General features: G+C 33.3%; 2 protein-coding genes across 2 annotated transcripts; both read left to right on the forward strand.

Annotated features, from left to right (window-relative positions):
* The first annotated feature begins 479 nt into the window (after positions 1–479).
* On the forward strand, positions 480–6,458 carry LOC134708493 (uncharacterized). The gene is made up of 2 exons (XM_063569074.1): positions 480–550; positions 4,782–6,458. Exon 2 carries the CDS (start codon positions 4,789–4,791, stop codon positions 6,436–6,438), a length of 1,650 nt encoding a protein of 549 aa, XP_063425144.1. The 5' UTR covers positions 480–550; positions 4,782–4,788; the 3' UTR covers positions 6,439–6,458.
* Positions 6,459–20,990: 14,532 nt separating this feature from the next.
* LOC134706140 (uncharacterized) lies at positions 20,991–22,640 on the forward strand. Its single transcript, XM_063564848.1, has one exon. It carries the CDS (start codon positions 20,991–20,993, stop codon positions 22,638–22,640), a length of 1,650 nt encoding a protein of 549 aa, XP_063420918.1.
* Positions 22,641–22,778: the final 138 nt, after the last annotated feature.

The raw sequence follows: 22,778 nt of genomic DNA on the forward strand, positions 1-22,778 counted from the left end.
TGTTTCAATTGGCATTTTAAGGGGAGGTAACTCTAAAACAGTGCATTTTCTGAAGGAATCTACATGGCATTTTCCTATTTTGTAATTTATCCGGGAAAAACGTACGGTAACAAAGCATTGTCTGAAAAAGTATTTAACAATTCTATCATCAAGCCCAAAATGATGTTTTTTCCTGTATAATCCATACAACATGTGTCATTTTGTCACATCCTGTAGCTTGAGAAAATGCGCGGTGACCTATTATTTTTATTGTATTTTTCAACATATATCAATAGATACTACGTTTTGGCAAAGTATGTACAAATTCTATCAATTTTATTCTAGACTCCCATACCACTTAAGTCAGCCATAAATTGGTTTTCATGAAAGCTGGAGTGTAAGATGACATTAAAGTTTGTCTCGATTTGTTCAGGCGAAATATATGTACGATTTAAATTTTTAGCGCGTATTGACTATTTGATCGCCTCCCTTTAATTATTTGGAAAATCAAACTGAAAACGAAAGTACAAGTTGTATGGGTTTTACCAAAACAAAAACGCAAAATTGAAAGGTAAGTTATATTAACGGATTTTTTCAATATCGCCCTATTCATCTACCCGTAAGTAAATGATTAATTTATATAAAACACAGTAAGAATGTTAGAGTAAAACACACTTTGTAAACTTTTCTATAAACTGTGTAATTTGACTTCCATTTGTCATTTTCGAAAAGTCGTCTAGACAAACATGTAAACCGAAACCATCACGTTTTGTTTGTCAGTCATTAGTTTGCTATGTTGGGTTTTGTATAATGTTGCTTGTAAAGCTGGGTTTTTTTTTTGGACTGTGTTCCCGATGCGTTTTCTGATTATTTGGGTCTTAATATCCATTATCTTATACATCCAACGCTGACAAAGATACAGGGATCATATAAAAAAGTGGCCACTGATTTAGTGAATTTTGCTTTATACTTACATACCAAAAACATCTTTGAAGACTTTCGATTACATCGTAGAAAATGTTGGCTTTGCTCAAAATAGAAAATTTAACTATCTACAAGTCAAAGATGACCGAGAAGTCTCCTGCATTCACAACAAGCACGTCACAAAATCATTTCAGGACGTAGGGACAGACAAATTTCATTATTGGCCCAAGATACCATTGAATTCCAACAAAAACAAACAAAAAAGACAACAACTTGGTTCCTAATTTATACAATATAAATGAACCTTCTTTATAGTATTTTAAAAGCCTTGATACTAGGTAAAAGAATTCTCTTCAAAATAGTAATTATAGGCTCTTATATGAAGAAATGTTTAAATACGACGGTTAAGTGCATATTTCGGACGTTAAAGTGTAAAATTTTGGTCGCAACCTACACAAATGTTCATTATGTCGTTACTACATTCACCTTCTCATTAACGAATGAGACCTACCTAATTCGAATATTTACCGGGTTTGTAATTGCATGAGCAACACGACGGGTGCCACATACATGTATTGAGTAGGAGATGCTTACCCTTTCGAAGCAACTTTAATCACCCGTAGGTTTTTTTTGTGGTTCCGTATTATTTAGTCTTTAGTTTTATATGTTGTGGCTTGTGTATTATTATTTAAATATAAGCCATGGCGTTGTCAACTTATTTTTTATCTATGAGTCTGACTGTCACCTGGTATCTTTCGACCCTCTTATACAATTTAAATGCTTTGTATGCAAAAGTCGAAAAGGTTGATATTGAATCCTTATTTACATTTGTTTTATCAAACCATAGACAATTATGCAAATATTGGTTATTAATCAGTGTAAAAAACAAAAAAAAACATTAACCTTACAACACATGATGCGTTATTTAGGGGCTCACAAATTCACCATTAAGGTGTCCAAATTAGTTACTTTGCGATAAAAGTTCTATTGCAACTAATTATATGAGTAATTCGTATTATTAAGCTTGATTTAGAATGACGACTTTTAGCCCTTGTGAACCTCCATCATTAGTTATGTGCTAATTTTATCGATACCAAACGTACTGTTTTATTGAAAATTTACAATTTAAGTATCATAAACTTGATTGATTAATAAAAAGTAAGACAATTAACTAATTTTATTAATTCATCGATGCATGGTCTTGGAAAGTAAACAGTGAAATGTGGAGAGGCTTTAGCCCGGACTTAGATACATGGTTACTAATATCAAGTAATAAAAGAAATATGTCAACGCTTTATACATTTGGTAAAAACGTGCCCTTATTGACAAACTCAATAACAATTGCCATTAAATTAAGTCAGTGTTTTAAAGATATGTGCAACATCCTCGTACTTCTGCATTCCCAAAACTATAGCAATAGAATGTCCTTGCATAAGAAAAAAGGAGTATTAATGAATGCGTATCGTATAGAAAAGTATGTATATGTTTTATTTATCGCTTAATTGTTGTTTGCCAACAATTGCTTGACGACCTGACTTGAAAAGTTAAATGAATTCATTGAATATAAATTCACTAACACTTATTTTTCACTATGTTAAATATTTTTGGGGTATTTTGATTTATTGACATCTTGAACGTTACATTGTGTATTTTACATAAGTAGTTATTCAAATTAAAAACTAGAGGCTCTAAAGAGCCTGTGTCGCTCACCTTGGTATATGTGAATTTAACAAAGGAAGCAGACAGTTCATGACAAAATTGTGTTTAGGTGATTGTGATGTGTTTGTACATCTTACGTTACTGAACTTTCTTGCTGCTTACAATCAACTCTATCTATAATGAACTTGTCCGTGTAGTTTCAGTGGAAAATGTTAGTAAAAATTTACAAATTTTATGAAAATTGTTAAAAATTGATTATTAAGGACAATAACTTCTTAGGGGGTCAATTGACCATTTTGGTCATTTTGACCTATTTTTGGGTCTTAAATTGCTGTACATTATTGCTGTTTACAGTTTATCTCTATCTATAATAATATTCAAGATAATAACCCAAAAGGGCAAAATTTCCTTAAAATTACCAATTTAGGGGCAACAACCTAACAACGAATTGTCCGATTCAACTAAAATTTCAGGGCAGATAGATCTTGACCAGATAAACAGTTTCACCCTTTGTCAGATTTGCTCTAAATGCTTTGGTTTTTGAGTTATTAGCCAAAAACTGCATTTTACCCCTATGTTCTATTTTTAGCCGTAGCGGCCATTTTGGTTAGTTTGCCTGGTCACAAAACACAGTTTTTAATCTAGATAGCCTATTAATGATTCTGGCTATGTTTGGTAAAATTTGGCCCAGTAGTTTTAGAGGAGAAGATTTTTGAAAAAGTTAACTAAGATTTACGAAAAATGGTTTAAAATTGACTTTAAAGGGCAATACCTCCTAAAGGGGTCAACTGACCATTTTGGTCCTGTTGACTTATTTGTAAATCTTACTTTGCTGAACATTTTTGCTGTTTTCAGTTTATCTCTATCGATAATAATATTCAAGATAATATCCAAAAACAGCAAAATTTCCTTAATATTACCAATTCAGGGGCAGCAACCCAACAACGGGTTGTCCGATTAATCTTATTAATAAAATTACAGGGCAGATAGATCTTGACCAGATACACAATTTTACTCCAGTGTCGGATTTGCTCTAAATGCTTTGATTTTTGAGTAATAACCAAAAACTGCATTTAACCTCCATGTTCTATTTTTAGCCGTGGCGGCCATCTTGGTAGGTTGGCCGGGTAAAAAAAAAACAATTTTTAAACCAGATACATCAATGATGATTGTGGCCAAGTTTGGATTAATTTGGCCCGGTAGTTTCATAGGGGAAGATTTTTGTAAAATATCATGGAGATTTACGAAAAAAGGTAAAAAATTTACTATAAAGGGCAATAACTCCTAAAGGGGTCAACTGAACATTTTAGTCATGTTGACTTATTTGTAAATCTTACTTTGCTGAACATTATTGCTGCTTACAGTTTATCTCTATCTATAATAACATTCAAGATAATAACCAAAAACAGTAACATTTCCTTACAATTACCAATTTAGGGGATTCAACCCAACAATGGGTTGTCTGATTCATCTAAAAATTTCAGGGCAGATAGATCTTGACCTGATAAACAATATTAACCCGTCAGATTTGCTCTAAATGCTTTGGTTTTTGAGTTTTTAGCCAAAAACTGCATTTTACACCTGTGTTCTATTTTTAGCCGTGGCAGCCATTTTGGTTGGTTGGCCGGATAAAAAACACAATTTTTAAACTAGATACGTCAATGATGATTATGGCCAAGTTTGGTTTAATTTGGCCCAGTAGTTTCAGAGGAGAAGATTTTTGGTAAAAGTTAACGACGCCGGACGCCGGACGCCGGACGCCAAGTGATGAGAAAAGCTCACTTGGCCTTTTAGGCCAGGTGAGCTAAAAAGGAATCTTTTACTTTTTTGGATTCGAGCGTCACTGATGAGTCTTTTGTAGACGAAACTCGCGTCTGGCGTATATACTAAACTTAGTCCTGGTATCGATGAAGAGTTTATTTATGACCTTTTGTCGTTAAATTAGAGATCGACTCTTACATTTCTGTAATAATTTGATTTTTTTTAAAATGAACGTATTTCTGTCTGTACGCTATATATAAGATAAAAACAAGAAGAAATGTCAAGAATTTTTTGTTTATAAACCTACATTTGACAGTTACTTTTTGTATATAAATCGTACAATTACACAGATACATAACAATATATAGCTAAATCAAACATGTTTGTTTCAATTTGTGGTTGAAACTGAAATCCATAATTTTCATACATATCAAATGTGTTATCTTTGTATTATTCAGGTTAAAAATGGCGGACAGTAAATTCTGTGTCGGTTGTCAGCGGGGTGAGGAAGACATAAATGCAGTAGCTTGGTGCAGTGATTGCAGTGAACTTGTGTGTAAGGTATGTGCTAGAGTCCACCAAAGGATGTCTCCGCCTCACAAGGTAATACCAATGAAAGAAATACAGCAACTTAGTTCCTCGCTTCTTAATTTGTCCAAGAACTGTGAGAATCATCCCGAAGAAAAAAATGTACTGTACTGCTGTCAACATGATAAGGTTATATGTGATTCCTGCGTAACGGTATCACATCAAAATTGCAAGCCTGTCATTTCAATTGAAAAAGCTGCCAGAGGCGTTAAAGTAGGTACAGCTATTTCTGACCTCGAGCGAAGGCTTGACAACCTATGTCAAGTCACAGAGAACATACTGAGTCACTCTGAAGCAACACTCGAAGAATTGACAAAAAGTCGTAACAGCATCAAGAAAAGAGTGTCGGAAATCAAACATAAATTTATTGCTCATTTAAATAAGTTAGAAGCAGATATACATAAAGACATTGACAATAAGTATAAACATTGTAACGACACAGTGTCCCGAAATAAAGATAACATCCAGTCAAGTGCTGACTCGCTGTCAATATGGAAGAACGATCTTAAATCACTGAGGCAACATTTATCTGAAATTCATTTATTCCAAATGGTAAAATTTCTAGATGCAAAAACACACAATAAAGAATTGGAAATCAGAGAGATTCAAAAAGCAACTGTTTCGTTACTAAGATATCACCCTCCTGAGTCTGAGTTAAACATACAAAAATTACTTCCAGACTTTGGTATAATAACGCTAGACAATTCACCAGTACCAAAGTCTGTACTTGATATCGATCAACAAGGTCAGTTTCTTGTCAGAGACCATCAAATGTTATCCTTAACACATTCATTCAAAACCACAAAACTAGGTGATGTAGTGAGAATATACAGAGGTTGCTTTATTCCGGATAATAGGTTACTCCTTAGTCAGTTAAAAGAAAGAAAACTCATTGTTTGTAAACTTGATGGATCCATACTGAAAATAATTACTTTGGATTATGAACCACAATGTATAACCTTGTATGACAACAACCACGCTGTAGTATCTCTAGGTCGTGGTGGTATCCAGATCATCGATCTGACAACATTAAAGCCTGGTAGGATAATTAAAGTTGAGGGATATTGTCAAGGAGTCACCTGTGTAAAGGATAAGATCTGGGTAAGGAATCAATCCAAAACACCAACCGTAGTAGATATGAATGGTAAAGTACTTAACACAATAAATACATCATTTAAACCTTGGGATATTTGTTCCAACAAAGAAGGTGATGTCTATTGTACAGACTGTGATAGTGATAAAGTCTTCGTCGTTACATCGGATGGAAAAGAACGTGAGATATACAGCAGTTCTGACTTGAAAAACCCTCACGGTGTGGTTGTAGATAACAATGGTGATGTGTTTGTTGCAGGAATGAATTCGAACAATATTCATAGAATATCTCATGATGGACAGACTCGTGACTTTATCCTGACAAAAGACGATGGTATCCATGCACCGACCGGTTTATCTTACAACTGTGACACGGGAGAACTGTTAGTTATCAACAACAATTATAAATCAGTAAATATTTATAAAAAGAAGTGAGTCAAACTTCTAAACTTCTGTCATCTTTAATGAATAAAATGAAACTTAAAAAATATCTATATTGTATTTTGCTGAATATGTTGATGTTTAAATAGCCTAATGATGATACTGTACTTGATATATTTTTTTTAGTTTCACTTTACACTGATGATTTTGAAAAATACTGAAAATAACTTCTGTGTTTTCTGACTATTATTATTAAAATGTGAGATGCGACAATCTAAATATTGAGCCTTGAACGAGAATCTTATTATTTTTACTTTAGATAAGAGATAATCTTACCGAATCTGTTCTGTCTTTTGAAATAAATTTTACAATAAAAATTTAATGAAATTTGACTAAAAACTAAATCACTGTTTTATGCCATGAAAATTTAAATATGGTATGAACAATGATATGGAAAGTATCCACCAAAACGAATTGGTTGAATAGAATGCAGCGACAGGTAACCATACGGCTTTAAACAAAGAACAAAACACATATCTTAAGGTAAGCTATGAATATTAAAATCATAAATCTGTCCTTATTTCTTTTGGTATCAACATCAAAGAAAACGAAGAAAAAGTGCTCTCATTATACTGGATACCTAAATTACACAAAACTCCATATAAAGAACGATACATAGCTGGGTCTTCAAAATGTTCGACTAAACATCTTTCTAAAGTACTGACTACTACATTTTCTACAGTTTAAGATGGACTTCAAAAATATTGTGAGGAGATATATTCTACCAGTGGTGTTAACCAGATGTGGATTCTCAAAAATTCGAAAGATCTACTGGTTAACCTTAAATCACAATCTTTGCAATTTTGCAGCAACATAAAAACTTTAGATTTTTCTACGCTATATACTTCTATTCCCCATGCTCAGTTGAAAGATCGACTTCACCATCTCATAAAACAGATTTTTTTCTATAAAAATGGGAATCGTAGATACAAATTTCTTGTTTTGGGTTACAATAGTTCATATTTTGTGAAAAATCACACTGAATCTTCCCGAAAATATACTGAGGATGATATTATCAAAATGCTGGACTTTTTGATCGACAATATATTTGTTGAGTTTGGAAAATTTATATTTCAACAGATAGTCGATATTCCAATGGGTACTAATTGTGCACCCCTGCTGACTGATTTGTTTTTGTACTCGTATGAAGCAGAATTCATTCAAAACCTTCTAAAAGACAAAAAGAAAAAGCACGTTGCGAAATTCTTTAATTTTACTTTCCGATATATTGATGATGTTCTATCAAAGAATAACCCATACTTCAGCCAATACTTACATCTCATATATCCCAGTGAACTTGAAATTAAGGATACTACTGACACTAGATGGACTGCTTCATACCTTGATTTTTCCTCAATATTGACGTAGATGGACGACTTCACACCAAAATCTATGATAAACGGGACGATTTCAACTTCCCAATTATCAATTTCCCATTTCTCAGCAGTAACATACCCTCTGCCCCTTTGTATGGTGTTTACATATAACAATTGTTATTCACGTGCTTGTTCACACTATACGAACTTCATAAACAGGAGTGTGCTCCTTACGCAGAAACTGCTCCAACAGAGTTATGAGGAGGACAGATTAAAATTGACACTCCGTAAATTTTTTGGAATTTTGGATCCTCAATGCTCTTCAACTTTTTACTTGTTTGGCTTTATAAATATTTTGATTTGAGCGTCACTGATGAGTCTTATATAGACGAAACGCGCGTCTGGCGTACTAAATTATAATCCTGGTACCTTTGATAACTATTTACACCACTGGGTCGATGCCACTGCTGGTGGACGTTTCGTCCCCGAGGGTATCACCAGCCCAGTAGTCAACACTTCGGTGTTGACATGAATATCAATAATGTGGTAATTTTTATAAATTTCCTGTTTACTAAACTTTGAATTTTTCGAAAAACTAAGGATTTTCTTATTCCAGGCATAGATTACCTTAGCCGTATTTGGCACAATTTTTTGGAATTTTGTATCCTCAATGCTCTTCAACTTTTTACTTGTTTGGCTTTATAAATATTTTGATTTGAGCGTCACTGATGAGTCTTATATAGACGAAACGCGCGTCTGGCGTACTAAATTATAATCCTGGTACCTTTGATAACTATTTACACCACTGGGTCGATGCCACTGCTGGTGGACGTTTCGTCCCCGAGGGTATCACCAGCCCAGTAGTCAACACTTCGGTGTTGACATGAATATCAATAATGTGGTCATTTTTATAAATTTCCTGTTTACTAAACTTTGAATTTTTCGAAAAACTAAGGATTTTCTTATTCCAGGCATAGATTACCTTAGCCGTATTTGGCACAATTTTTTGGAATTTTGGATCCTCAATGCTCTTCAACTTTTTACTTGTTTGGCTTTATAAATATTTTGATTTGAGCGTCACTGATGAGTCTTATATAGACGAAACGCGCGTCTGGCGTACTAAATTATAATCCTGGTACCTTTGATAACTATTATGGACACGAGTGTAAGCTCACATTGCGATAAGACGTGTCACGGTACTTGTTTAACCCAAATTTATGACTTTGGTTTTGATGTTATGTTTGTTATTCTCGTGGGATTTTGTCTGATGCTTGGTCCGTTTCTATGTGTGTGTTGTGTAGTTGTTCTCCTCTTATATTTAATGCGTTTCCCTCGGGTTTAGTTTGTTACCTCGATTTTGTTTTTTGTCCATGGATATATAAGTTTTGAACAGCGGTATACTACTGTTGCCTTTATTTATACAAACAACCGCCTAATTAATGCTAAAACAATTATAGCAGGTGAAAGGTTCGGTATTTTCGTCACTTGGCGTGCGCCATCTGCCTTCAACTGTTTGTTAAAAAGGTCTTCTGTTCTACAGCTTGACCAATTGAAACTTCGGATTTTATTTATTGAAATGACAATTTTTTAAATATATAGGAAGACTGAATAAACCAATAATTTTCAATTAAAAAAAACTGTCAAAAAAAGTTGATGATGCAAACAAAACTAAAAAAATAAATCACATAAAAATACGTCAATAGCAAGTTGGTACCAAATTTAGGCTGATTAAGAAAATGTGGAAATTTTGTAAATTTAGTTTTACATTAGAACATAATTGTCATCCTTTATAAAACAAATCGACCAAATAAATCTAAAAAAATCTGAAAATGAACGATTTGCTTCGAAGATTGGAATTAGAAATTATCTTCTAAAGTTGTTGGTGATAACCAAATCAGACGTTAAATGACGACACTATTTTATCAAATAAACTCATCATAGATGCCAGGATTAAATTTTGTATATACGCGAGACGTGCGTTTCGTCTACAAAAGACTCACCAGTGACGCTCTAATCCAAAAAAGTTAAAACAATCCAAATTAAGTACAAAATTGAAGAGCATTTAAGACCAACATTCCTAAAAGGTTTTTTTTCCAAAAGCTAAGGTAAGCTTTTCCTGAGGTAGAAAAGCATTACATTTGTATTTAAAAAAATTGAAAAGTTTTGTAAACAGTTGATTTATAAAATATGACCATATCAATGATAATTCATGTCAGCACATAAGTGCTGACTACTGGGCTGTTGATACCCTCGTGGAATTAAATAAAAGGAATATTTGAAAAACATTATAACAGTTAAATAAAAATATTGTGAAAATAAGAAACGTCCCTTTGACATCAAATTGTGGTTAATGATACCTGTATTGTTTCCATGAAAATAAAGATTGCGAACAATAGCATAAGTATGACAAATACTACTCGTAATTTAAAAATAATTTCTGCAGACTTGTGACAAAATAAAATATCACCAAAAAGATGAAGAACAATAATGTCATCTCCACGTTTCCTTATATTTCATTACCCCTACATTTCATCAGTGATGTGGCCTGTATAGACCTTATAGGAAATGCAAGTGTTGTACAAGTTTTGTAGGTTGTGAGGTCAAGAATCGCAGATTCTGAGGTCCAGTGTTGCACTACTCCGAATAACGATACATTCTATTGTAACTGAAAAACTTGGACGCGATTTGACACAAAATTAAAGTGACTGCATTTCAACTATGTTCCAACCTCTTTAATCGACGAATCAAAGGAATAAAAATAGGAAGTTGCATGAACTCCAAAATATGCTTGACCAGATGTGTCGACAGGGTAAAAATCTTCCATATGCACGAATTTTCCGCCATGAAAATTCACACCCAGTAAAATTTCACAATCGGGAATAGGACACACAAGAGATCAAACGACTAGGTCGGTTTCAAAAGATCTAAGACCACGAAAACATGTTCTTAATGGGTTTTGATTCCAACACATCGTGTTAAACTAAAGATATTTAAATATTGTATGATAAGTATTAATTTGTTGGTAATCGACATGAAAAAAACTAAAACATATTATAATTCTTGCAATACTTGAAACTGTTTCTTGACGTCACAAGAGCCAATTCATACTCAGATGGAATATACATTCAAAGGTTCATATGAACGTTCATTGTGGTCTTAAATACACCAAATCTGTAAATAAATTCGTCATAGATACCAGGATTGAAACTTTACATTTACGGCAGACGCCCCTTTCGTTTACAAAAGACTCATCAGTGACGCTCGAATCAACTTTTTTTTTAAAAAGGCTTAATAATATTGAAATGTAAGTTTTATTGATAATAACACATAACATATATAAAGGTTAAGGATAAACACAGATATTGCTTCTTTCATTTTTGACAAAAACCCTCTGAAAAGTGACATTGTTTGGCATATTTGATAGATATTTCATATTTTAGCTTGAATTGGATCGTTATTAATAAGTAAATCAGTAAGAGTCTTTCACATAAACTAATTGAAACACAAACAGAGTCCAAAATCTTTCGTCAGATGAACTTGAAATTTGAGGCCATAATCGGCCCTTACCGGACCTCCTCCGAGTCTATTTCTCAAGACCTACTAGGAACATGTCTACTATATTCGATACTAGAAATACTAAGATGGTTGTCCTTGTGACAGATAGGGTTCTTCTTTCCTTTATATCCTATTTCATTATCTATTAAAAAAACTTACTTCCAGAGTTGTCGTAAATTTAAGTTACAACCATACGCTTACCACTAGTGATTGTTGAAACAGCTATTTAGATCATAACAAAATATGACTTTGGTGAAAACGGAAAGGATCATAACATTTTTGTCTGGGATGTTTTGGCTTTTATTAAGGAACATCAACTGTGTGAAGTGAACATGTCGAGTGCTCCTCTTCATTACTTAACTGTTGATTTTTTTTCTTTTCAAGATCGTTGCAAATACAGTTTAATTGCAGGGAAACTATTAGCATCTTTAGAGACGTGTGTAGGTAGATGCATGCAACATTAGTAAATAATATAGGTACATAACCTTCTTAACATTTTTTAATATTAATTTTCTAATGTCACCCTGATTATAATACACATCCTGGCTCACAAACGCCGTGTACCTTTAATATAACCCAAGTTTTAATGAAGTTCTTGTTGCTCACTCTGTAGTTTTCTCCTGAGTTGTAATTTTTTAACTGTTGTTTGTTGGTATTTTTCTTTCTTACCCATATCCCGTTTTCATTTTATTTTCGGTTTATGACTTTGATCGTCCCTTTTGTATCTTTATGCTCTCTTTCACAATAAATGAGGGCTGAAATTTTATTTGCTGATTTAATAATTACAAGAAAAGAATATTTAACTAAGTGTTATCAGATCCTTTTTCGCATAGCTACTACACATGATATTTATTTTATTCAGAATGTTCGGGTGTGAACATGTGTACCTTTTCGGTGCTATGAAAGGAACTGGACATACATTGAATATTTGTGATACAATTTGTGTTCATGACTTTGTTTGTTTACCCAACCTATAATCTTAAATGCGAGTTCAAATGTTTCTTATCTACTAGAACGTAAATGCAATATTAAGTTCATCATTATCATCCTACCAAAAGAATCAATGCATTACCTACTTTAGAACAAAGTAAAACTGAATAATAAATATTCGCAGGTAGAAGGTGTCTCAATTTTTGAACATCAGCGTGGTTTTTTTTTTACATTTTGAATAGATGATGAAGATATTTGATAGGAATCACAACTGTGTCTACGTTTGCGATTTAAACCTCGTTGGTCGACATAGTTTTGTAAATAATAGGATTAAACGACTTTTCAAAGCCATTTTTGGGATTTATAAATTCTGATTAAAACAAATATCTACCAAAACTGGCATTAACATTCAAATGAATATTTTGTGTTTATTATTCAATTAAACGATTATTGCGAAGTGAAAATAAATATTTTTTAAGTCGAGTCAGACTGTATTACTTTCGCTGCCTTCTTTCAGACTAGTTTAAATACAGCCTTACACAAATACACACCGCACCAACTCGTGAAGGAAACCTCCTAGATCTTGTATTTGTAACTAACCCAACGCTTTTCAAATCTTTGAAAAACGTGCCAGGTATATCAGACAAAGAAATTAGCATCTCTGACCTGGAAACAAAAGTCAACCAAGATATTGCTACATATACAAGACGGCAAAATGGGACCAAATTAGTATAGACCTAAAACACACGTTAGAAAAAGTTAAAAGAAAAATACCAACAAGGAGCTGGATACCTTAAAGATCCATCTGTTAAACCCCAAGAACACAAACACCCCTAAAAAAGAAATAAGATCGGGAAAAAACATCCCATGGATCAATCAAACATAAAGAGAGAAAACGATAAAGAAAAATTAGAGGCTATACAAACTAGCCAAATTAATAATTTAAAAAATGAAACAATTACAGGTCTTTCAAAGGGAATGCACATTAAAATTTAGTTTCAGAGAGGTACGAGTCCAATGCCAGAAGATGTAACACAAGAAAATAAACAAAATGACATTTATACATAAATAACAACAGACTACTAGCAGTTAACTGACATGCCAGTCCCAGACCCCAATTAAACTGATTGAAAGATTATGTCTTCATCATATGAATATCAGGCACAATCCTCCCGTTAGGGGTTAAGTATCATATCATCATAAGATATATGAGAAGAACATAACCCGTGTCATGCCAACAACTGGTTTTTAAATAAATGTGTTTAGTTCCGATGCAAAGACCCTATAAGTGAATCTATGTTAAAGCCAAAATATGCAATCTGTAAAGTCCTGACAACAGTATCGTAAATACATCCCTAGAAAATAAATCGACGTAGCCATAGACTACTTCAAGGAACTTGATACAGTACCATATAACAAACTACTTGTTGTCTCATTGGCAATTATACCACATCTTTTTTTTTATACGTAATAAACTTGATGACCAATGTGGAATAAAAGGAACTACACACAAAATGACAACCAACTTTCTTAACTGTCAGATCAATGCACAATGGTGGAAGGGGAAACACCCAGCAACACATCAGTTGACTCTAATGTACCCAAGGACACTGTCGTAGAACCAGTCCTGTTTCTGTGACATTTAAACGACCTGCCAGACAGCGCAACATCGTCAGTAAGACTATTTTCAGACGATTACCTGTTATGCAGATATACAGAACAATTAAAACTGACCAAAACAAACTCCAACTACAATTCGATTTAATCAACTAAAAATGTCGGCTTGTAAATGCGGGAAGCGATTCAGTATAAAAAAATGCTACCTCTTATCCATCAATAAAAACAGACAAATTTTATACACTTAATAAACACGTCATACTACAAGAGGTTCAAGAGAACCTATACTTAGAACTCTTTAATGACCTGCAATGGAGTATCCACATAAACAACATTATCAAGAAAGCTAACTCCACCTTGGGCTTTCTTATGAGGAATTTGAGGAACATACCAGAAACATTTTGAAAAGCAGCGTGTATATCCCTAGTAAGATCTACACTTGAATATCGCCAAACATTTGGAACCATTTATGAAAGGTGATATAGACAAGTTAGAACGTATTGAAAACAGAGACATGCGATTTATAAAGAGAAAAAAAAATACAGGAGAGAAACAGATTTCATCACCAACATGAGACACCACCTTGAAATGGAGACGATGAAGGAAAGAAGTCACAGCCTCCGTCTGATCATGATATACAAGGTGGTTGATGGTCTGGTGCGGTCTCTTTCAGCCGAAATTGTTGTCACACCAGCAAGACCAAAAAAAAAGAAGAATCAAAGCCAAAAACATATTCAAATTGTCAAACAGACAATATTGATCATTGAGCGACAAATAACAAATAACACCAGAGACGTGCAAGACAGCAGTAAGCCAGAATAAAACACCCATTCTTTGTGGAAACAAACATTCACTGGATAAGTTGAGAATGGAAATAAACTGCCAGATAGTTGTGCATGCAGATTAAGTAGAGTCATTCAAGACTTCTCTACAAGAACACGACCTCTAACAACGGCGCTCTTCTTAACCGCGTATACAAGCATAAATAGGATTCTACATGTACCAATACAGGTACAATTTCTATTTACAGTGGTTACAAGAAAAAGATCGGTCAATGCCTTATATCAAAATGTAAACAACGTCAAGAACAACAACCGGAAGTCCTCTCGACCAATTATATCGGCGTATTCTTTAATATTCAAAGCATACAAAAAAAATTATTATAGGATTTAACAACTTTCTAAAGGAAATAAATTATTGTTGTATACACTCGACCATTCACTCCCAAACACATAAACGCTTACATGACTTTTATGATATGATTGTGAATGACTTGGTCAAGTTTATACTCCAATAAATTCCGTTGCAAATGCGTTAAACTTCATTATTCTTTAAATATGGATATAAGGAATTTGATTTATCCACTAATTAAATCTAGCATTTGTAAATTGTAAATTGGTGGCATTGATAGGAACTTGCGCAGGAATATCATATTTTTGGATAACGTCTAAAAACATGCTCCATGAAGTTAGCTACTAGTATTTGAAAAATAAACTGAAAATGTCTTTTTTTAATATTTTCTTTTGTATATAATTTAACTTGAAGATGAACGAGTAGTGAAAAGAATTCTATTTTACGTTGTATTTCCTAATATTCAAATCATATATTAGAATTATCAGACGGTAAACTATTCCAGTGTAAAAAAAAATAACACCCAGTAACAATTAACTTCAATGAGACAACAATGCAATGACAAATTTAACAAAAAGTATCAGCATATAGTATGCAACAAAAGAAAGATATAAATGTATAATTATTTGCATGATTTGCATATAAAGAAATACGTTGATATGATTGGTCAGGAGGGCTTTCGGGAGCGGATTTTGACGTTATTTAGAAGACTGAAACATACTGTCACTACTTCAGTGCTGTAAATAGGAGACTTTTATTGCCAATCAGTGTATTTAAGAATTTAATGCTTCTTTTTGTAAATATATTGGGGTGTAAAAGCGTTGACAGAAGTACATTTTGTATGAAGCGCGGGAAAAGTAACGTCTTGTTTTGCCAAAACGACATCCGATTAATTTTAGTCTCTTCTAATCGATGTCCAAAATCAATAAGGTGATAAATTACCTCACATACACTAATGTATATGTGCATGTATTGAAGGGTTCTTATAACAACTAAATTTTAAACAGTTATACATACTGTCCATGGATTTTTTTCCCCACCTAAATTAGGTTACATGCAGATTGATATATATTCTGATAAAAAGGTAGTCCAATCGATCTGAATTTATAAATGCCATGCTTACGTTAGTGTACGTCAATGAGAAAACAACACAACGACAAAGAAACCAAACGTCATCTAGAGTGCATTTATCAGTCTTCAACAATAGACAAGGAAAAAGTACAGTCAATATTTTTAAGAGTATTATTTCACATCACAGTTTAGAAGAGGTTGAAACTCCCACACTCTTGTGTAGCCCAGCCACAGTATGTATGTGCCTATCTCAGTGCAGGAGCATTTAGTTCAGTAGTTTTATTTGGCGTATGTCTGTTTTGATTTTTTCGGTTTAATTTTTATTTCAAACAGACCATTATTTTTCTAGTCTGAATTGTCAACATTTTTCTTGTAGTGCTTTTAAAAGCCAACTTTACGGTATGAGTTTTTATCATTGATGAAGGCCGTACGCTTGCTGTTACCATTGATATCACAACTTAAATAACGTCGATTTGCGTAACAGACGTCGATTAGAGACTGGACGTCGATCTGAGTCTTACATATATATGTAAAATAATTAAATAACCAGGTACCAGGATTATAATTTAGTACGCCAGACGCGCGTTTCGTCTACATAAGACTCATCAGTGACGCTCAATTTAAACAGTTAAAAAGCCAAACAAGTACAAAGTTGAAGAGCATTGAGGACCCAAAATTCCAAAAAAGTTAAAGAGAATTTGTATGATTAGGAATTATGAAGAGCTTCTTATTTTTCGGGGATTTTGATCAGCGGTATACTTCTGTCGTCTTTATATGCAAACTTTATCGTAATTGTCTGTATAAAAAAGTGACGTTGCTCTCATGTTAACCATCATACTTTATATTCAGCGTGTGAGTGAAATAAAGAGATGAAACGCCAATTAAATCCTTTAAAATATTGTTAATTACTATGAAATCCCTTTCAGAACTATTCGTAATTTATTTGGCCTTTTTAACTTATTTTGAATTCGAGCGTCACTGAAGAGTCTATCGTAGACAATACGCGCGTCTGGCGTTAATACAAAATTTAATACTGGTATCTATGTTGAGGTTTTTTATATAGTACATCATGATTATTTTGATGAAACATATATGTTTGTCAATATGAGTTATGCATTGGAACTGAGTAAGCGATATATGCTCCTGATGACTTTAAGTAATGGAAAAACCCATCCATGACTCGCATAAATATAAAAATCTACTTCGACCTTACACTCCGATATCACTAATCCTTAATATATATGTAGAGGTCAGAAACAAATCCTATAACTTGTAATGGCAAATATTGTAAGGAATTGTTTTATTCTCTTTTTCAATAAATGTTGATAGAGAAAATACAAGCACCCCAAAATAAAGTAGTGGCTAAGTACTTGATTTGGTAATGGAAGAAGAAAAATTCGGTACAAAAATCAATGAAATAGGTGCCCAATAGTACCACATGGTTACAATTATATGAAATGTTGAATAAATGCAATAAAGGTTACGAAACAGAAAAACAGAGAATAGAAAATTAGGTGGCCCCAAGCCTGTGATATATGTTTAATTCCTTGTCATCCCAGAGTTGAACTGAGGGTATTTTACTTGATTAAGATTCCGTAAACGTTTAACAAAATGTTGCTAAATAGTGCAAGAGCAGTTATAAATACAAAAGTAAGAGAAATACACATTGTTGTATACAACCACTTCGTGTCAGTTACATGAAATAACTCCGATCACTACTAACTTGAATTGTCATGTTTATTTGGTCGACGTTCGATTTGTCCTCAAGGTAATACGGGTCCATCCAACTTTCGACTTATTAGTTTGAATTCTCGTTTGATATTTTCCGCATATCTTATACACGTTTTAAAAAGTTTGTGTGTATGTAAGTTTAAGGGGAACGAATTATGTTATGTTTTGTGCAGTTGATTAAGCGTTAACGTATCTAATTTCCACAGAGATTATTAGGGCCTGTAACTTCAATCCGACCCCCACACGAGCGTTTCATCTACAAAAGACTAATAAGATATTAAAGGTACCAGGATTATAATTTAGAACGCCAGACGCGCGTTTTGTTCACATAAGACTCATCAGTAACGCACAAATTAAAATATTTAGAAAGCCAGACAAATACAAATTTGGAGAGCATTGAGGATAAAAAATTCCAAACAGTTGTGCCAAATACGGCTAAGGTAATCTATGCCTGGGTTAAGAAATCCTTAGTTTTTCGAAAAATCTATATTTTTTCAACAGGAAATTTATTAAAATGACCACATTATTGATATTCATGTCAACACCGAAGGGTTGACTACTGGGCTGGTGATACCCTCGTGGACGAAACGTCCACCAGCAGTCGCATCGATCCAAAGGTGAAAATAGTTATCAAAGGTACCAGGATTATAATTTAGTACGCCAGACGCGCATTTCGGCTACATAAGATTCATCAGTAACGCTCAAATCAAATTATTCATAAAGCCAAACAAGTACAAAGTTGAAGATCATTGAGGATAAAAAAAATCCAAAAAGTACAAACCGTGTTTCGATTTTTAGAGCGATTCTATGATTGTAAATCTAGAAAAACGATTCGTTCCCACCAAATTAAAAAAAAATCATCATAGTGCAAGAAGAATTTAATATTTGCGCCAGACGCGCCTAGTTGGTTCTACAAAACAATGATGAATGTCGCTCGAATCAAAAACAGTTTAAAAAAGTCCAATAAAGTATGAAGTTGATGACCATTGAGGATCCCAATTTCCTAAAAGTTTGCCAAAAAAAAAGTAATCTATTCATCAGTATGAAAAGCCTAAGTTTAAAAAAAAAAAAAAATATTGTGAACAGTTACATTATGATTATGACCATATCTGTGATAACTCATGTCAACAACAAACAGGCTGACTACTGGGCTGGTGATAACCCTGGGTAAAAAAAACCATCAACAGTGACATGGACTCTGTGATTATTTTTACCCAGTTTGGCTCAACTAAAAATATATTCCACTGCAAAATATAAAGTTAAACTTGTGTGAATGGCTAATTGCATTTCCCTAACCTCAAATCAAAATGCTTGTTAATCAGAATATCACAAACATAAAATTGATAATAATTTGAATTTACTGCTAATTCACAGAATAAGTAGGGGCTCTTCACTTATTTTTCTAGATAGAATAGTGAAACTGATGATTATGTATCCTTTTTTTTTTATTCTTCGAACTTATTTCAGTCATTACTTGGTTTTTATAAATGATGTAATGTAAGATTACGTTGAAGTAAAACTCATGCAAAATATATGTACGATTTAAATTTTAATCGCAAATCAACTCAAATAACCTTTGAATATTTGATTGCCTCCCTTTAATTATTAGGAAAATCCCACTGAAAACGAAAGTACAAAACAAAAACGTAAAAGCGTAAGGTAAGGTATATTAATGTTTTTTTTTAAATATTGCCCTTATTATCTACAAATATAGGTTTAAATACAAACACATTAAGAGTTAAACACACATTGTAAACTGTGTTCTTTATGAACTATGTCGTCGTGTTCTATGTGTATTTTGACTTCCATTCGACATTTTCGTAAAGTTGGCCGTACACTGACCTATAGTGTTTTACTTTTTTAAATTGTTATTTGGATGGAGAGTTGTCTCATTGGCACTCACATCACATCTTCCTATATCTTATTATTAAAATCGAGACCAACACGTTTTGTTTGTCAGTCTCTATTTTGATTTGTTGTGAGTTATATAATATTGTGTAGAGGGATTAATACAAGTTGCAAAACTTGTTTCCCAATCCACTATAAATAAATATGTTTAAACTATATAATATTGCCTATATACTGTTATTTGGACTTTTTTCCCAATTGTGTTTTCTGTTTATTTTCGACTTATGGGTTTGAATGTCCATTTTCCATGTTTCGTCTCTCTTTTACACCCAATGCTGACACACATACAGGGGTCGTATAAAAGTGGCCATATTGATTGAATTTCGCTTTATACTTATATACCAAAAACATCGTTAAGGCTAAATTTGCGATTGCGTAAGGGAAAATTTAAGGTTGGCTTTGAAATAATGAAATAGTTGTGTCCGTATATGAAAAATAGGTATTGCGTCGTTTTCAACACGACGGGTGCCACATGTGGCGCAGGATCTGTTTACCCTTCTGGAGCACCTGAGATCACCCCTAGTTTTTGGTGGGGTTCGTTTTGTTTATTCTTTAGTTTTCTATGTTGTGTCATGTGTACTATCGTTTTTCTGTTTGTCTTTTTCATTTTTAGCCATGGCGGTGTCAGTTTGTTTTAGATTATGAGTTTGACGGTCCCTTTGTTATCTTTCGTCCCTGTTTCAACGCTCTCGTTATTTTATAAGAGTATTGTCTATTGTTTTTTTCTTTTACTGTTTTGTGTTGTCGAATAAATACTTCTTTGAAAAGGTGTTACTACAATTATTAGCAATTGGAAGCAAGTCGATCTTATCTACTACAAAGAAAACAGTCGAGGACAATAGTTATTATGAATTCATTGAATATAAATTGGAAATGTTTATTTTTACATATGTTAAATACTCTTTTTTCTTTATTTATTAATATCTTGAACATAACATTGTTTATTTTTCATAAGTATTTATTCTTCATTTCAAAAAGTAATCTTGGCTTTCTTATATGGTGATATTCGAGGTCGACTGTTACATTAAGGTTATAATTTGAAGAAAAAAAAAACCAACGTGTGTCTGTACGTGATTTTTAAAGTAAAAACACGAAAGCAATGTCAAGAATCTTTCTTTTAAAAACCTACATTTGACAGTTACTTTTTGTACATAAATCGCACACTTACACAGATGCATAACAATATATAGCTAAATTAAACATGTTTGTTTCAATTTGTGGTTGAAAATGAAATCCATAATTTTCATACATATCAAATGTGCTATCTTTGTTTTATTCAGGTTTAAAATGGCGGACAGTAAATTCTGTATCGGTTGTCAGCGTGGTGAGGAAGACGTAAATGCAGTAGCTTGGTGCAGTGATTGCAGCGAACTTGTGTGTAAGGTATGTGCTAGAGTCCACGAAAGGATGTCTCCGCCTCACAAGGTAATACCAATGAAAGAAATACAGCAACTTAGTTCCTCGCTTCTTAAGTTGTCCAAAAACTGTGAGAATCATTCCGAAGAAAAAAATGTACTGTACTGCTGTCATCATGATAAGGTTATATGTGATTCCTGCGTAACGGTATCACATCAAAATTGCAAGCCTGTCATTTCAATTGAAAAAGCTGCCAGAGGCGTTAAAGTAGGTACAGCTATTTCTGACCTCGATCGAAGGCTTGACAACCTATGTCAAGTCACGGAGAACATACTGAGTCACTCTGAAGCAACACTCGAAGAATTGACAAAAAGTCGGAACAGCATCAAGAAAAGAGTGTCGGAAATCAAACATAAATTTATTGCTCATTTGAATAAGTTAGAAGCAGATATACATAAAGACATTGACAATAAGTATAAACATTGTAACGACACAGTGTCCCGAAATAAAGATAACATCCAGTCAAGTGCTGACTCGCTGTCAATATGGAAGAACGATCTTAAATCACTGAGGCAACATTTATCTGAAATTCATTTATTCCAAATGGTAAAATTTCTAGATGCAAAAACACACAATAAAGAATTGGAAATCAGAGAGATTCAAAAAGCAACTGTTTCGTTACTAAGATATCACCCTCCTGAGTCTGAGTTAAACATACAAAAATTACTTCCAGACTTTGGTATAATAACGCTAGACAATTCACCAGTACCAAAGTCTGTACTTGATATCGATCAACAAGGTCAGTTTCTTGTCAGAGACCATCAAATGTTATCCTTAACACATTCATTCAAAACCACAAAACTAGGTGATGTAGTGAGAATATACAGAGGTTGCTTTATTCCGGATAATAGGTTACTCCTTAGTCAGTTAAAAGAAAGAAAACTCATTGTTTGTAAACTTGATGGATCCATACTGAAAATAATTACTTTGGATTATGAACCACAATGTATAACCTTGTATGACAACAACCACGCTGTAGTATCTCTAGGTCGTGGTGGTATCCAGATCATCGATCTGACAACATTAAAGCCTGGTAGGATAATTAAAGTTGAGGGATATTGTCAAGGAGTCACCTGTGTAAAGGATAAGATCTGGGTAAGGAATCAATCCAAAACACCAACCGTAGTAGATATGAATGGTAAAGTACTTAACACAATAAATACATCATTTAAACCTTGGGATATTTGTTCCAACAAAGAAGGTGATGTCTATTGTACAGACTGTGATAGTGATAAAGTCTTCGTCGTTACATCGGATGGAAAAGAACGTGAGATATACAGCAGTTCTGACTTGAAAAACCCTCACGGTGTGGTTGTAGATAACAATGGTGATGTGTTTGTTGCAGGAATGAATTCGAACAATATTCATAGAATATCTCATGATGGACAGACTCGTGACTTTATCCTGACAAAAGACGATGGTATCCATGCACCGACCGGTTTATCTTACAACTGTGACACGGGAGAACTGTTAGTTATCAACAACAATTATAAATCAGTAAATATTTATAAAAAGAAGTGAGTCAAACTTCTAAACTTCTGTCATCTTTAATGAATAAAATGAAACTTAAAAAATATCTATATTGTATTTTGCTGAATATGTTGATGTTTAAATAGCCTAATGATGATACTGTACTTGATATATTTTTTTTAGTTTCAC

Source organism: Mytilus trossulus, chromosome 2 (genome assembly GCF_036588685.1).
Source record: "Mytilus trossulus isolate FHL-02 chromosome 2, PNRI_Mtr1.1.1.hap1, whole genome shotgun sequence".
Taxonomy (NCBI): domain Eukaryota; kingdom Metazoa; phylum Mollusca; class Bivalvia; order Mytilida; family Mytilidae; genus Mytilus; species Mytilus trossulus.